At 33.5% G+C, this 17,706-nt stretch overlaps 1 protein-coding gene and 1 non-coding gene across 3 annotated transcripts in view; both read right to left on the bottom strand.

Moving 5' to 3' along the window:
• LOC143204048 (uncharacterized) overlaps positions 1–13,885 on the bottom strand; it is a 188,912-nt gene extending 175,027 nt beyond the window's left edge. For both annotated transcript variants that reach the window (XR_013007495.1, XM_076416484.1), the window contains exons 1-2: positions 13,726–13,885; positions 11,307–11,842 (exon numbers count right to left, since the gene is read on the bottom strand). Coding sequence is in view for 1 of the 2 variants with exons in the window: in XM_076416484.1 (XP_076272599.1) it covers positions 11,307–11,842; positions 13,726–13,849 (660 nt within the window). In the remaining variant the exon portion in view is untranslated. The remainder of the gene's footprint in view (positions 1–11,306; positions 11,843–13,725) is intronic.
• Positions 13,886–17,238: 3,353 nt separating this feature from the next.
• Positions 17,239–17,340, bottom strand: LOC143204357 (U6 spliceosomal RNA). Its single transcript, XR_013007587.1, has one exon. It is a non-coding gene; the product is annotated as a U6 spliceosomal RNA (small nuclear RNA).
• Positions 17,341–17,706: the final 366 nt, after the last annotated feature.

Genomic DNA, 17,706 nt, shown 5'->3' with positions numbered 1-17,706 from the left:
AGTGTCTCCAACTATTTTATTCAAATCCACTGCTGGACATAGTCCTCTGTTATGGTCTTGTACTATAACGCCGATCTACCTTTCCACAAATTTGTTTACGTCGTCGTCGATTGCTTTTGTCGCTATATAGTCTCCAATTTAACAGCCACCTATCGTCCCACATTCCTACATAACAGGTCAATTGAAAAGTCTCCGGCCTGACACATAGATGGCGCTAGTATAATTAAGTCCATATGTATTTTGGTTAGCCCTCAAAAGATGCGTGTATAAATTTGACAGCTGTCGGATCACTAGTTTGTGAATTATAGCATTTTGAGTGAAACAACTTTTGTTATTGTGAAAAATGGATATAAAGGAATTTTGCGTGTCGATAAAATATTACTTTTTGAATGGGAAAAATACAGTTGAAGCGAAAACTTGGCTTGACGCCGAGTTTCCGGACACTGCCCCAGGAAAATCAACCATAAAGGTAAATATATGCTAAATTTAGACGTGGTGAAATGAGCACCGAAGACGGTGAACGCAGTGGACGCCCAAAAGAGGTTGTTACCGACGAAAACATTTAATAAATCCACAAAACGATTTTAAATGACCGTTAATTGAAATCGAATGAAATATCAGACACTCTAAAGATATCAACCGAACGTGTACATCATATCATTCACGAATACTTGGGTATGAGAAAGCTCTGCGCAAAGTGGATGCCACACGAGCTCACTTTTGACCAAAAACAATGACGATTTGATGATTCGGAGTAGTGTTTGAAGATGATCAAGCGTAATAAACCCGAGTTTTTGCGTCGATATGTGACAATGGATGAAACATGGCTCCATCATTTCACTCTGAAATCCGAGTCATCTGAGTGGATTGAACACGATGAACCCGTTTCCCAAAGCGTGGTAAAACACAACAGTCGTCTGCCAAGGTTATAGCGTCTGTATTTTGAACATCAACAGCGACTATTACATTGGTTATTGGATCGTTTGAAGGATGAAATCGCCGAAAAACGGCCGCATTTGGAGAAAAAGAAAGTGCTGCCTCACCAAGACAATGCACCATGTCAAAAACGATACCAGAAATCCATGAATTGGGCTTCGAATTGCTTCCTCATCCACCGTATTGTCTAGATCTGGCCCCCAGCGACTATTTCATGTTGTCAGATCTCAAAAAAATGCTCGCTGGGAAGAAATCTTCGTCGAATGAAGAGGAGATCGCCGAAACTGAGGCCTAATCTGAAGCAAAGGACAAATTGTACTACAAAAATAGTATCGAAAATTTGGAGGGTCGCTACAATCAGTATATCACCCTTGAGGGGAATTATGTTGAATAAAAAAAAACAAATTTTTCCAAAAAAATGTGTTTTACTATGGTAGGCCAGGGACTTTTCAATTGACCTGTTAATATACACATAATATCCTCTAATCATTTCATATCTAATCATATCCTCTAATCATACATAATATCCTCTATCCTATGTATTTTTACCTCATGGGATATCTCCAATTTAACCTACCATCGAGATGGATGCCGAGGTATTTCACTGATTCTGCTTGAAAAATCGGGCATCTTCCAAGTGAATACTCATATAATTAGGTTTTCGTCATTTGACCTCCGAGTAACGCAAAATAAATTAACTAAAAAAACACCAACCGGATAAATGGAAAATAAATAACTGAAGCCAAAGATGGTGAAAATGAAAAAATATTGTTTGCCCGACTGAAAAATGCATTAAAAAAGAAAGAACTGATTTCATAAATATGTGAAGTTTAAGATAATCCAGCCAGTTGACGATGTGTTCTAACGCCTCGGAGCTCTGAGCGTTGAGCTCTTGTGTATAACACGTGTTAGTATATGAATAACATATATTAGTCTTTTATAAAATAAATAGATATCAACAAACTTAATTTCATGGGGTGGAAAGAATCTATTTCCTAGAAAAAATAGAGGGAGAGGACCCCTAAGCCTTAAAGAATTTGCAGGTCATATTAATTAATCTAAAATATATCAGTGGCATCCTTTTATGGGCAGAGTAACCTAATGCACATAGTACGTATAATAGTTATAGGTTATTTTTTTGATAAACAAATGTATAAACAAACAAATGAATAAATAAGCTATAAATTTACTGCTATAAATAAACCCTTACCATATTTGACTATTCTTGGCCTTAAAATCGCAAAAAAAACGAAGCAAAATCCAACATAAAAAGAGATATTTCAGGGTAATAAGGTTCTAATATATGGTTTAAATATTATCATGCGATTACAAGAAACATGTTTGACGTTAAGAGGAAGAATAGTCTACAAATTTTAAAAAATGTATTACTTTCAAATTATCAAAGCTTGATACTTTAAAAATGTGCCTTTAAATTATTTTCGAAGATATAATATGTATTAGTGATGACGATACTTTAAACACATTTTTCTCGAAGGTAGTTTTTTTCAGTTGACAGTTGATATTTCATGTTCTACTAAACCGATTACTTGAAATTTAGTGTGAACCCTCTGTATACATTCCTCTATCGTATTAAAATAAGAAAAATCAAACACAAGTGTTTTCGAATAAAATTCCTAAAGTTTTGTTATAATTTCGAAAAAATTAGTGATGTTAAGTGAGAAAAGAGGTCTATAATCTTCTAAAAAAAAGGTCTACTCACTAATAATTTAGAAGAAATAAAGTTAATAAATCAGCTCAATATAAAGACGGTTATATTTTACAATTCAGGAATATATTTGATTGTAGCAATGACAAAGAAATTCAAAGGCATGGATGTTAGACAAAAGATAGAGAATATGCATAAATGATGAATAAGATACAATTGTAGTAGCACGAATCAGTCTCCTATAAGCGGAAGTCTTGAAAATATTTTAAAATATCTAGATTAATACCTCAAGCAAAAGACTTACTTGAATCTGCATCAGAAAAACTAACAAATGTTAACGGATATATTGACTTTAATATACAGCAGTATGAGTAGCAAACTTCAATAACTCCGGATGGTCAACGGAAGAGAAAAAAAAACATTGAATAAAGCTGTGAACAGTTTATTCACAATTTTTTAAAAAATATCCTAAAAATTAATAAATAATTATCAATAATAAATTTTTTTCGATACAAAAATGTATTTTGACGAAGCCACACGATCAACTCAAATAAACTTTTATATCAATACGTTCCCCAACTGTTATTTAGCTCAGAAACAATTCGATCACACCTCTTCCTCCCCTTGGCCATGAGTGACATATTCGATAGACACGAGGGGTGGATGATGGACCGTATTTTTTTTTAAACCAGTGCATCTGTGTGTGTGCGAATGTGCGCCCAGTCGACACTCCTTCAACTGGATACGTCCGCGATTATTTAAAGCAGGAATTAGTTTGTCACAAATTGCACGGGCTATTGGTGTACATGGCCGGCTGTCGACATTCGTTTTCCGCAGAATTTACGGCCTAATTATAGATCGGTCGCGGGAATGAGCGCAAACGGGACAGAAAACGATATTTACGGCCGCCGAAATGTACTGAAAATAAAAAAAAATCGCGGATTATCTCGCTCTATACCGGAGCGAGTCGAAAAAAATGGCGAACCCTTCCAATTATCGACCGATATCCTTTCGGTTCATTTGTTTTTGCATCAATAAATGAGCTCGAAAACCGATATCTTCTTCTTTATTCTCCTCATGACTATTATTAGCCTTGTGAAAAAGTTCGTAAGGTTTTCCTGATAAAAATATTTTATCTAAACCAAATATAATACATCGTTATCAACAATATATCATCATTTTTATGTCCAGGTATATGGTTCAGGAAAAGTTCAGGTTCATTAGTTATATTCATGATGTCATCGATGAAGACTTTGGTCGGACCAAGTCAAAAAATTAAAGATGAACAGATAAAGACAAAACTGAATCATTCGAAGTCAGGAAATGCCATGGAATGTTATATTTGGGCTGTTCAGAGGTTGAAAGAAGTTTGTGTATTAAGTTAACCTGGCGTTGTATCTCGTGTTATAAACACTAGTTATAAGCAAGAAAGCAGCTCGCGAGGTTGAAGAAATGTGACATCTCTAGTCTCAGAAACACATTTACGTAGAGGGATGGGAGCTGCGTCGACAGATAGAAGCTCTCTCTTAAAAATACAACAAACAGTTTAGTTTAAAAGTTGGACCTTTCAGTCTCACAGTTCATGGAATATGCTCAAAATCCCTCAAAGATCAGTTGAAATATTAGAAAGATTCTGAGCAAATCTTTAAGGTATATGCTCTATATCCCTCAAAGCATGAGCAACAAGTATATTCATCTCGAACTCACTATGAGAATAGCGAAGGAAGAAAACAGCACGCGAAGTCGAAGAAATGTGACATCCCTAGTCTCTGAAACAGATTTACGTAGAGGAATGGGAGCTGCGTCCACAGATTAAGCTCCTTCATGAAAATATAACAAACAGTTTAGTTTAAAAGTTGGACCTTTCAGTCTCACAGTTCATGTTGAAATAATAGAAAGATTTCAGAGGAAATATTTAAGGAATATGCTCAAAATCCCTCAAAGCATCAGTTGAAATATTAGAAAGATTCCAGAGCAAATCTTTAAGGTATATGCTCTATATCCCTCAAAGCACGAGCAACAAGTATATTTATCTCGAACTCACTATGAGAATAGCGAAGGACGAAAACAGCACGCGAGGTCGAAGAAATGTGACATCCCTAGTCTCAGAAATAGATTTACGTAGAGGAGTGGGAGCTGCGTCCACAGATTAAGCTCCTTCATAAAAATATAACAAACAGTTTAGTTTAAAAGTTGGACCTTTCAGTCTCACAGTTCATGTTGTGAAATATTAGAAAGATTCCAGAGCAAATCTTTAAGGTATATGCTCTATATCCCTCAAAGCATGAGCAACAAGTACATTTATCTCGAACTCAATATGAGAATAACGAAGGAAGAAAACAGAACGCGGGGTTGAAGAAATGTGACATCCCTAGTATCAAAAACAGATTTACGTATATATTACGTTAAACAGAGCTGCGTCCACAGATGTAAGCTCCTTCACAAAAAGCCAAAATACCATGGCGCAGAATAGAGAAGAAAAAATCAAGTAAAATACTTGAAACGACTCACCAACGTTATATATGGTCTTAAATACATCCAAATTTATGAGGAACTCATATTTCGCTCATATATTAGCTTCCTTTTGTGATCATAGCCTATTTTCATACCAACATCGACACTACTACTATGCTAATCTTGCTGGGTTTTCTAAAGAATTTTCCGTAATTGGACAATCATCTATCAGATAAAAAGTCCTAGAAGAAAGTGACTGAACTATTTACCTTCACTGTACGAATTATATCAAAATATTCATCTATCTGCGCATTCTTTTTTGTATTGCGTTTTACCAGCTTTGAACGTTAACAAACTTCCAACCACTCTAGCAATTTTCTAGCATTTCCAATTAGCACTGTGGTAGTAATGGTATCACAGAGATCTGCGTTGAGTAATACTTAATCGATACCATCTATACCAAACCAACCCAAATTATTCCAACAGGGAACGTTTGACAAATCGGAAAGAAAAATTTAATGGGCAGCTGCCCACCCATTTGGTTTTATAAATAAACTAGCTGAACCGGCAGACTTGTGTTTGATGTACACGAACTCGTTGCATTCTAAGCCTACCTCATTGTCACTGTTTAAAAAAAAAGCAATTCTGACGTAGCAAAACGACTATTTTCTTGCTCTGTCTCTCTCTGGTCATCAGTGCGGTAGCTCTTCGCATATTTAATTGACTACGACGACCTAAGTCAGGTCGCCTTTTCTTCGGCATCGTAAATTGTAATTAATAAAACTGAGAAAAGTTCTCGCGCACTTAGCAGTAAAGTGTCACTATCACAAAAAATCAACAAAAAAAAGAGCACATAATTTGAAATGTCACTATCACAAAGCATCACCGAAGTTAAGAAACTTCTCGCGCACACAGATTGTCAGATTCGATCCTCGACATCAAAGAAAAAACAAAATTGTTGTTTTTATTTAATACAAAGACATTCAACAACTGAGTAGATGAGTAGAATTGGGAGACTATTCCACAATAAAAGAAACTGAAACAGGTGTACAATAGCGAAATGTATTGGAACCCTTCCTTTACATACGTGATATACTAGAAATGCAAAAAAATATTACCACGGCTACATTTGTTGATGGCACTGCAATACCAGTTATCGAGTATAAATAATTGAACCCTGACACGGAGAGTAAAAGTCATTGTAAAAACAACCTGTAGGTTAGTTCGCAACGACTAGTAATAATTAATACATTGTTTTAAAAAAATAAAACAGATATACAAAAGACTTAAATAAAACCACCAAATAAAATGATAACCGTTCTTATTACTCCACGAAATTCTATCCGACTTATTATAACCACGATTTGTACTGACCAAAATACTGACTATAATAGTTTATATTGCCGGCTTGGTCGCGCAGTGGTAAAGGCGATGGGACGGTCGTCCTACTGTTGCGATAGCCGTGGGTCCGCATCCTGCTGGGGCATGATCGTAAATTTATGTTTGTGGTTGTTTAAAATGTTTTGAACGTTCTAGGCAAAAGTGTAAAATCCGACAAAGAAAATGATCTCAGTCATGCCAGTAACCAGGCTGGGTAAAACCGGATGTCTTCTGGGATGATTTCTAAAGTTGGTCACTCGCCAGTCGGTAGGCTTAATGCTGAGGACCGTGGTTCGGACCCCACGTTAAACTTTAGGCCCAGTCCAGATAATCCCATAGTTGGTAAAAGGAGACTTAATTGAAGTTGGAGAAAGGAGAATATAAATATATATATATATATATGTATATATATATATAAATATATATATATATATATATATATATATATATATATATATATATATATATATATAATATAAACTATTATATCTATTTTAAACTTTTGGGTTTGCCCACGTATTATATCCCCTCCTTCCCCTGCCATAGATTTATGCGACACTGACCTGCCTGTGCTTTTAAAATCACCCAAAAAACCACTGACACAACCCCCCTACACCGCCGGACCCCTCGCTGGGGGAAAAAATCCAACTGTAAAAATTACTCTACATATACATCGGTTGTGTCGTTTTTTTTTATTTTTATTTTTACAATAATACGCATTTTTGTATTCTCCGCTCGATGTTTAGTCTCCAATCCCATTCTCCAATAATAAAAACAGGGAAAAGGTAAAATAAAATGTGTTTTACCTTTAAAAATAGTCTATATGTTTGAAAAAAATGGATGTTCGCTTCAGAGCGGCGATATTTATATGTAACGGACCGGTACAATATATGTAAATATATCTCATGATATAAAAAATATGCCAGAGGATAAAATGTTAATGATCAAAGGGATTCTAATAATTAAGAACCTCCCAAGTGAATAAAAAATTAAAATGATTTTCTATATTTCTTAAAATTTTCGTTATTACCACTTACATTAAATATGCTTAGTACAATCGTGATTTATCAATTAATATGTTACTATGGTTCTGTCGAACTTGCATCAGTATGTATTTCCCAGATTAAAATTAAATTAGGCTGCTTATAAAGTATACAAGTTCATGTGGTTTGATACACTTTTGGTACACAACGTTTTGCTTTTCTGTGTCTCGTCCAAGAGCTGTATTGTTTGTAGGCCGCTATGACTTAATAATCTTATTACATCTTTTAAGGTGAAATCTTAGATAATCTTCGTAAATCCATTTAATTTCGAGACCATCGTGCAGTTCTTCGTCGGTTTAAGCATGGGCTACTACGTAGCTACCACAACAAAATGCAAAAAGAAAGAATATATATTCATTATTTAAATTGAAAAAGTTTTGTCCCATACGCACTTTCAACTGCTGAAATCGTACCTCACAGGCAGACATTATATTGTTACACAGGGTGATGAATACACTGACCTACACCGAATATATTCGGGTGTACCGCAGGGCAGTGTCCTTGGCCAACTATTATATCTTATGTATACAGCTGACCTACTCACCTCAAGAAACACCACTGTTGTATCATCACACGAGGATCCAATATCAGCCACAAGAAACTCACAAGAATCTGATCAACGTTTGACATGGAAAAAACATATAGTTACAAAACGCAAACAGCTTGGACTTAAGCTAAACCAAATGTATTGGCTGATAGGACGTAAATCTAAATTATCATTAGATAATAAGGTTTTTCTGTATAAGTCAATACTTAAACCAATTTGGGCCTATGGTAATGAACTGTGGGGTACAACTAGCAAATCTAACACAGATATCCTCCAGAGGTTCCAGAATGAAGTGTTGCGAGTCATCGTCGATGCCCCATATTACGTGTCCGACAAACTGATTCAGCGTGATATCCCCATATAACCCATGATTCGGAATGTTAGTGAAAAGTACTCTGAAAGACTATTAGTGCATCCCAATGCACTCGCTAAACAGTTAAATATGCTCGATGACAGTGAAGTACGTAGGCTCAAACGCAAACTGCCATACGAACTGATTATGTAAGGGTAATTATATTATATAACTGTTGTTGACGTCATAGGAGATTGTTTCAAATATCGTTCAAAACTAACTTAAAGCTTCAAAATTAAGTTATTTATTATGAAAAAGTACCTAAAGGAAAACAGATTGAACTTTTAAAACTCACAGATGTCACCCTATTAAAGTTTTAATATTATTTAGAAAGAATAGAAAAAAACATTAATAACCTTACTGAGGAGAAACATAAATATATACATTTACTATTGATTGTTACTTGTCACCATTTCAAACAAAACAATGTTAACAAAAAGTACGATAAAAAACGACACAAAAATGGCGTTGAAACAACTGTTCATATAGAGATCGAATGAAAATTTCATTTTAAAGGCAATGTTTTCTACCTTGTTAAAAAGTAATCAGTTTCTAATGGAAACAAGGAATAAAATATTTAACATGAATTATCGGAAACGGCTACGTACGAAAATACGACTAATTATAGCGCCATTTTAATAACTAGCCGTTAATAATGCACGTGACAACGAAACACGCCATTTTAAATCATATCAAAAACTATCAACGACACGCCATGCCCAAGAGACTAATAAACGCACTATTATTGCCGTTGTCCAAATTAAAATAATGCACAATCGGGCGTACTATTTATCCAACGATTAATTTTAACCAGTTGTTGGTGACAAAAAGGGTAAAACGGCCGTTGATCATCAGCAATAGTACGGGACCGTCAGTTTTAATTCGATTTCTGACGATATACGAAAACACACGTTAGCCTTTCAGTCACACAGAGCTAGAACTTGGTGACAGAATATAAATTTTATTTCAGAATATGGCACATCCGCAGAAGCAATCTAATCCAAGCGAAAATATCATTTTGTTGCCACTTAATATTAGGTTGATTTCAAAAGAAATCTATTATCAGAGATGAACACTAGCAAAGAGAATATATATATATATATATATATATATATATATATATATATATATATATAGACTGGGGTAAACTATTTCTGGGCAATCATTATTATTACTACCAGCATCACGTTAGACAAAAGTAGAGCAGATCAGACCTAAAATAAAAAAAATGTAATGGTTAGTCGGAAGATACACCCAATTTGTCACAAAATCAAAAAGATCTATCACTCTATCATAGAGCCTATTTAGACTTATGAAGTTTAAATATGGAGTTGTGCTAAAACATCTAACCAACTAGTAATTCAACGATGCCAAAACAAAGTCCTTCAATTAATTACCAAAACTTATCGCTACACAAACAAAGAATTATAGAATGACCTTGAAATCAATGGATTTATGGAGATACACAGCTACAGATAAACCACAGCAACATACAACAGAACAACAGTAATAAGTTAATTTTATAAATTAAGTTGTACTATGCATATGTAAGATATAATTAAAATAATAATAATAATTAAAATGTATAGGAAGCTCCACAAAAGGTCAAAAATGAAGACTTTGTACATTCAAATTGACCAAGGCCGGTCTTTAAACAGAACAACTGAATCAATAATTATACAATTTCTAATACTACCTTCGATTATATTTGTGTTCTATATACCTTTGTTATGCTTGATTTTGTCACATATTATGTAATCATGCTTTTATTTTCTTAATTTGTAATATTTGACCAAAATATCAAACTAAAAAGCATTTGTTGATGATTATATAACCTTATAATAAATTCAATAATAAATCAGTTTCAATAATGATAATTTCCATAGTCTTAATAGTGTTATTAATTAAACAAAAACTGTGAATAATGAATCATTATTCTCAATTAACAAAATATAGTTCATACGAAGAATAAATAGGAGAAAATGTTTCATTAAAAATCAACTATCATTCAATAAGATATGCTGAGCTTAAACCTGATGCACATCACACTGGATGATCACACAGCTAAAATGTTTAAGCCTGTAAACTTTTATAAAATCTCGTAAAAACCTATAAAAAATAAAGAAAGATCTTAGTCACATTTGTTACCAAAACTTGGACATGAGAAAGTTTTGCTCAACATTGGTGTCAAGTTTGTACATATTCATTAAAAACAATGAGAGCTGCGGTATTTTAAAACAATACAACAATTACATATCATTATGCATCATTACTTTGTAAATTATTCATGATTTTGCACTGTATACTAAAAATAAGAAATTATTACAAACTATATAAAAAAATCGTTCAATAAGGCAGCAAACTTGAAAAAAATTAAAAGACATCTGGTTCCAATAAATAAGTCAAACCAATAAGAAATACCTATTTTAATTATAAAAGCGCACATTTAATAAAAAGCGATATAAAAATAGAGGACTGATAGTATTCTTTTCAAGAGAACAAAAATGCTTTGTTAAAAAAAACGTTAGACCAAGGAATTTTCAGCCGAGAGGTTATCCACGCGCAAAAATAGTTTATGAACTTACGAAAATTAGTAGCAACCTCAGTTATGCATAATAATTCAACAAGAAAAAAATTATTTTCAATAATAACACAACAAGAATAATAATGCATCTCAAACAACTGATCATAATTAAATTTTATGATAATCAAAGGAAAGCCACTTCAAACAACATATACCCACGTACTATCGCGGCGAACAGACCATCAAAAACAGCATAGCTCATTATTTGTTCTTTTGAACAAGTGTCATCGACTGTATGTATAGCGCGCGCTGTTAAAATTTAGTTTTAATTTCATTTGACGCCTGCCGATGATCGACCCGCGATTTACTACCCCCGTGCCGTGTACTACATCATTAAGGCTCACCCTCGATCTGTTGCGGTCCTTCTCGGCGCTCTTCGGCGTCCTCACGGGGCTGAGGAGCTCCTCCTCACTAGACGCCATCCTGTTGAACTTCTGCATGCGCTCCTTCACGCTGACGGGTTCCTCTCCGGCATCGGGTTGAACCAGATCGTTCGTCGAATCCGACCTAGAGACGTCCTGGGTGCCTCGGCGACGGGGCGGCGCCCGGGGGGGATCGTCTTGGAGCGAACCGGAACTGATACTGAAGCTGTCCACCGAGGGACTGGGGGAAACCACTGGTGGTGGATTTCGGTACGGAGGTGGTTGTCGTGGAGGCGTAGCCGGCGACAGGGGCGACGTGGGAATTCCGATGGCGTTCCAGTGGTCGTACAACGGGGTAGGTGGACCGTTCAGGGAGCTGGTGGATGTGTTGAGGCTATTGAGGGAGAGCTGCGACGAATGGAGGTACTGGCTCCTAAGGATGAGAACCTTTTCGCCGCCTTCCTTCTTGGTGTGAGCCAGGGTGTTAACGTGTTCTTTAAAAACACGTCGACACTCATCTGTAAATAAAATAAAAACATCAGAATATATTAGAAGTTATTAAAATGAGTTCTATTAGGTCAAGCAAATACTATAATCCGGAGATTCATTTTTCCTGTTTAATTCAAAGAAAAGTGATAAGTATAATTGGAAGCTGTTCGAACAACAATAAAAATTTGTAAATATTGGTTTTCATAGTTGTAGAAGTGATGATTTCAATACAGATGATCAGGAAAGCCTTATCCAACTTAAAAGGCGGAAATATGAAGAACTGTATACAAAAACCCAAGGAAATTATCATGAAAGAACATTATCAATTGAAATGTATGTCTTTGATCTGAGCGATGAAGAACAAAACTTCACTACAAAAACAGAAAAGGGATGAAGTGAACTTGAAACATATCAATATTTGGCCATATATTGTAAAATCTGTAAAAACATACATAAAAACACTCAAATGGGAAGTTCTACCCCAGTAACTATCGCTAGTCATACTACCAGGCACAATGTGACTTCAACCGTTAGTAAAAATGAAGTTCCAGTCCTGTTTCTCTATAATTTTTTCAAACAGCAATGAAATAAAAGGTTAAAGATTACCTCCAGTATATCAATGATTTATTCAGTAGACAATAACCATAAGCCAACTTAGGTTATCATTAAATTTTAACATTTAATTTCATATAAACACAAAATTTTAATTTAAGGTACCATTCCTCTTCTAGTATGCATTAACAAATTAAAAATAATGTTAATGACTAATGAATTTAAGCAAGACATTGGATAACAGACAATTTAATTAATATTTTAATTCAAATCAGCAGGACAAAAATTAAACATTACAGCAATTCATAGGTTTTAATCCAATCTAATATGAATCATTTATTTGTGTACTTTTATTACACAAGTTTTGTGTTTTATAACTGGGAATTATAAAATATAATAAAAGATGTTTCTTCTTAATAATTCTAAAAATAAAAAATATAACAAAACTCCAGAGAATTAGATAGAATTATTGTGGAAAAAAAAGATTTGATTTCTGAAAAATAATAATTTTGCATTACATTTTCAATAAGAATAATAATATCAAAAACTATAAGAAATATAATTTTTAGATGCTACAAAAATATTATATCAAACCTTCATTCATTCAAATTAAAACCTTATAATAACTAATTTAAACAGAAATGGAGAGGAAGGAAGGGAGAAATACGGATATTCAATCAGGATGTAGTGATATAATCGATAATATTACAATGAAACAATGGAATCTGTCCAAGCATTTATTTATCCACCACATAACATGCAAACAAAAGTAAACTAGTGACAAAAACAAGAATAACTGCATGAATGCTGATATCATCGATTGAAACAATTACAGACTTGCACCTATCAATTAATAATTCAAAATAGATAAGCCTAAACCACAATAATAATGACTTACATAGGTTAAAACAACCGTTTAATGATATCAAAACACTACTTGTAAATGTCCACAAGGTACTAACAAAATTAAAACTAATATAATGAAACCTGACCCTAATAAAATCAATAAACAAAAAAAAATTCGCTGAGCTCATTTGTAATCCAAAAATATAAACAAAGAGACTATAAATGGGAACCAGACCAGTAAAGAAATGTATTTATGCATAAAAGTTAGGTTAGATACGTCTCATAAATATTTATATGGGTGCCCAATTTGTAAGAAAAATTTCACGACCATTTTCGATGCACTGCCCACGACAAACACGATTTAGATTAAAAAACCGGGGCGACAATATGAAATCGCCTATAAACAAACCGATTTGGCGAACAGGTAGTAAATGTAGTATGATTAAACGTAAACAAACACTTTCGACCGGCGATTTTACGCTTATCGCGGGAGAACACTCGATGACCGACTTACCATTAGTTACGGGATCGGACAGATAATTCTTGAAATGCTTCACGACATCTTTGCTTTTCACTTTTCCCCCATTTTCCTTGAAATATTGTAGAATTTCCTCCAAAGTAAGAATTTCGGACGCCATGATCGTTACTATGACAGACAGCGACTGACGCTGCCAACAATATCGGGCTCGGGCAACAAAAATTACTAGGTTTGAATTTACTACCAACTTAAATATAGACTTTATAGTTTAGAGCTGGTTTTTGATTATTTGTTTTTTATTTATTTTAGTAGTTACTGCAAATTGTCATTATTTATGTAGAGATATGGATATAAAAACATGTTTTTTTTAATTAAGAATAAAATTTAGACATATTTTCGTAGATAAAATATCATTTTCCATCAAATAAATTTAATTTTTATAATGTCACTTAATTATTGATGATGTTTTTAAAATAAATTATGCTATTTCGGTGAATTTATGAGATTTTGTATGTTCTAGTCTTATATTTGATCGTTTTGCTTATTTTTCTCTAGTTTTTATAATTTTTATAAGTAATTGTAAACTTTACTGTGGTAATTTATGTTTTCCTATATTTAAAAGTTCTTGTTTTTTCTTCAGGTAGAAAAAATTATATGTTAATTAATATTTTTGATCGTCTCATTAGTAGTAATAAAGCAACTCATTTTATATTGTTTCAAAATTTTCATCTATCATTTAAATATCAAGTCTAACGGCGAATGTTATTATTTTTATTTTAATATTAAAACATCAACAAGTGGTGTTTCGAGTTTCAATTATTATATTTCTCTTCTTAGTAAACATTCGTTTGATCAAAAATTGAATAGTTATCGATTCAAGCGTAATAATAAGCTTTAAAAAAGACTTAAATCAACAAGCATTGAATGTTGATATATACTGATTTTGCATATTCCGTGTTTCACATTTTTCATGTTTTTTATATAGTGACTTCAACTAGAAACACTTTAGCACATTACAGCAATTGTGCAATATTAACTGATTAAAGATTTCAACGACCATTTGATCTTGTATTTGAGATGCATTTAATGAAGAAACAACAGTGATAATACATAAACATTATTACAGAGATATTAACATAGGGTCGATGGATCCTCCTAGATATATAATTAGATTCATGGCATAAAAATGATTAACATAAAATGATTTAATAAATTATATAGCACCAAGCTAAGAGTAACTGATACATGTTTTGAACAATACTTAAGTGTTGTCTCTGAAGTTAGATAAAATAAAAAAAACCGAGCAGAGACCTGGTTTAAGAATTAATACTAACAAGATATCTAGACGTTTAAGAAAATACATTATAATAAAGCATATCTAAATATGCTAATAAATATGTATGTGAGATTCTAAATTTTCAAATTTACTGCTGTTAAAAGGAAACTTAAAAACTTTTTAATTGAATGTATCAATTTTATTTGTCCAAATATCACCAGGTAATTTGGTGCAATACCATATAAAATTTACTTTCAACAGGCTTGCTAAATTTTAAAATAATCGAACATCATCATCATCATCATCAAATGTATATAATTGAAACTATTTTATTTGTGTTGTAACTACTATCAACTGTATAAAATTAACCATTTTGTATCCGTGAATATATTTATTTATGCATCTAAAAATTTTTATCAACAATTGTCGACTTACCATCGATACATTTTTTTGGTTTTGTTCATTTATTCGCTTTGACGGGTTTAACGTGTGTCGTCATTTCGCGACTATACAATAGTACTGTGATGATATGGGGAGACGGGGACAGACATAAAGTGTATATGTAAAATAATACATTAATAAATAAAAAAATTAATACCACAAACAGGGGGGTTAAAAGTATAAATAGTGTATATATAATTTAAAAATGAACACAAACACAGGACTACAAACACAATGAAGTAGAGGTTCTATCTACACAGCATACATCAGCACCCATACCGAAGTGGTAATGGTTATTTGGTCAGTGACAGTTAACTTAGCATAAACTAGATTCTACGGAAAAATCGATTTCTCGTAGAAATTCGAGGAGTCTGTTTGTATTTTCTCCTGTTAAGGCACTTCTCCTCCAGGAAACAATCGAGAATATTTCAGGAGCAATTGACCAGGTTCACAGAATGACAGTAGTTCTTAGATGTAGCATAAGCTTTCGATAAGGTTTGGCATGAAGGCCTTGTTCATAAACTACAGAAAATGCTACCAAAACAACACACCGAACTATTAAAATCATACATTACAACCAGACTGTTTAGAGTTAAGAAGCTTACTCTACAATAAAAGAAGCTAAAGCAGGTTTACCACAAGGAGGTGTACTGGGACCAATGCTTTATCTACTCTACACTTGTGATATACCACATTTGGAGAATATTACGATGGCTACATTTGCTGATGATACTGCGATTATAACTGTCGGAGACAATAGTGAAGAAGCCTCACGAAAATTGCAACAGGCAAGTGACAATATAAATAATTAGACACAGGCTTGGAAAATAAGAATTAATGAAAGTAAATCTGTACATGTGCAGTTCACCTATAAACAGACCATACAAGCACCAATAACATTAAATAATACTATCATTCCATATAGCAACAACGCTAAATATCTCGGAATGAATCTTGATGCAAAACTTTGGTGGAAGGAACATATAAAGAAGAAAAGAAAAGAACTGGAATTGAAATATAGGCAAATGAACTGGTTAATTGGCAGAAAATCACAACTACCAGTACATAATAAATTGATATAATAGCAATACTGAAAGCAAATACTGAAACCTATATGGACATACGAAGTTCAATAATGGGGATGTTCTGCAAAGAGTAACATAAGTAAAATACAAATTTTTCAAAACAAAATCCTGAGAGGTATTGTGGGCCAAATACTAGAACTGATTACCTACATCGAGACCTTCAGATAACCACTGTCAGTCAAGAAATCAATAGAAGATTGCAAGGGGGCATGAGGAAAGACTCCATTCTCATGAGAATATTGAGATATTGCAGCTTTTGAATACCACCAGAACAGGACACAGACTCAAAAGAATCAAACCATCTGATCTTGTATAGTATTGTGTAGTGAGATGCATATATTAAAAAATACAGCAGTGACATGTATAAACATTATTTCACCAGAGATTGAAATAGGGCCGATGGGTCCTCCTAGTTATATACCTAGATTTAAGTCATAAAGACAAATTGTAGGTTAGACGGAAACGACTAGTAACAATATATTAATTAAATAATAAAAACTTGAAGGATTGTGTAATGATGTAGGACAAAGCTTAGAATATCGCGAAAAGTTTAGCGGTCAACACTAAACCCTGTTCAGGGACTTGAAAACGAATTCCCCATTGGTTGTCCACCACAAATGCACCACCAAGTACGCTGCGAGATTTCAGGAACCATCGGCATATATCTCTTTGCCACCAGGGTATGAGTGGAGAAGTTCACAGAACTTTAATTTGCAGGACCGAATACGGTAAGGACAATGTTTTCTTAAAAATGTGGAACGCTTCACGAGTACGCGTGTCATCCTTGCACAGGGGCCATGTTAATCTTGTCTGCATCGTTCCAGTTTTAGTATATGTATCGCCGAGTACTGATAGAATTTTTATTTAGCATTTAGCAGCAATTGTAGGTCTAATTGTGATCTAAATAATACTACTCTCACCGCATTCAATTAGTGACAATGTTATCACTGGATGCTCTTTAGACGGTAGAAACTTGCACCGTTATTTTTCTTTTTAAGTGTCATGCTGATAGTATATCACACCTCACTTTCGTCAATATAGTTATGTTACAAGGCTGACAAGGTATCTGTGGTTGTCCCTTTTATAATAAACACCTCAAGAGTTCTATTATTCTAATTCCTATTATAAGGATCACATGATGATCACCAAGATCTGAAGTAAATATAGATGTTATACTATTGATTCTTTTTTTTTAATTAAGAATTTCAAATTAGA

The sequence above is a fragment of the Rhynchophorus ferrugineus genome, unplaced genomic scaffold (assembly GCF_030347505.1).
Source record: "Rhynchophorus ferrugineus isolate W39M unplaced genomic scaffold, kcgeb_rfMv2 rfM10, whole genome shotgun sequence".
Taxonomy (NCBI): domain Eukaryota; kingdom Metazoa; phylum Arthropoda; class Insecta; order Coleoptera; family Curculionidae; genus Rhynchophorus; species Rhynchophorus ferrugineus.
The sequence above is the reverse complement of the archived record's forward strand: the minus strand, read 5'-3'. Positions and strand labels throughout refer to the sequence as shown.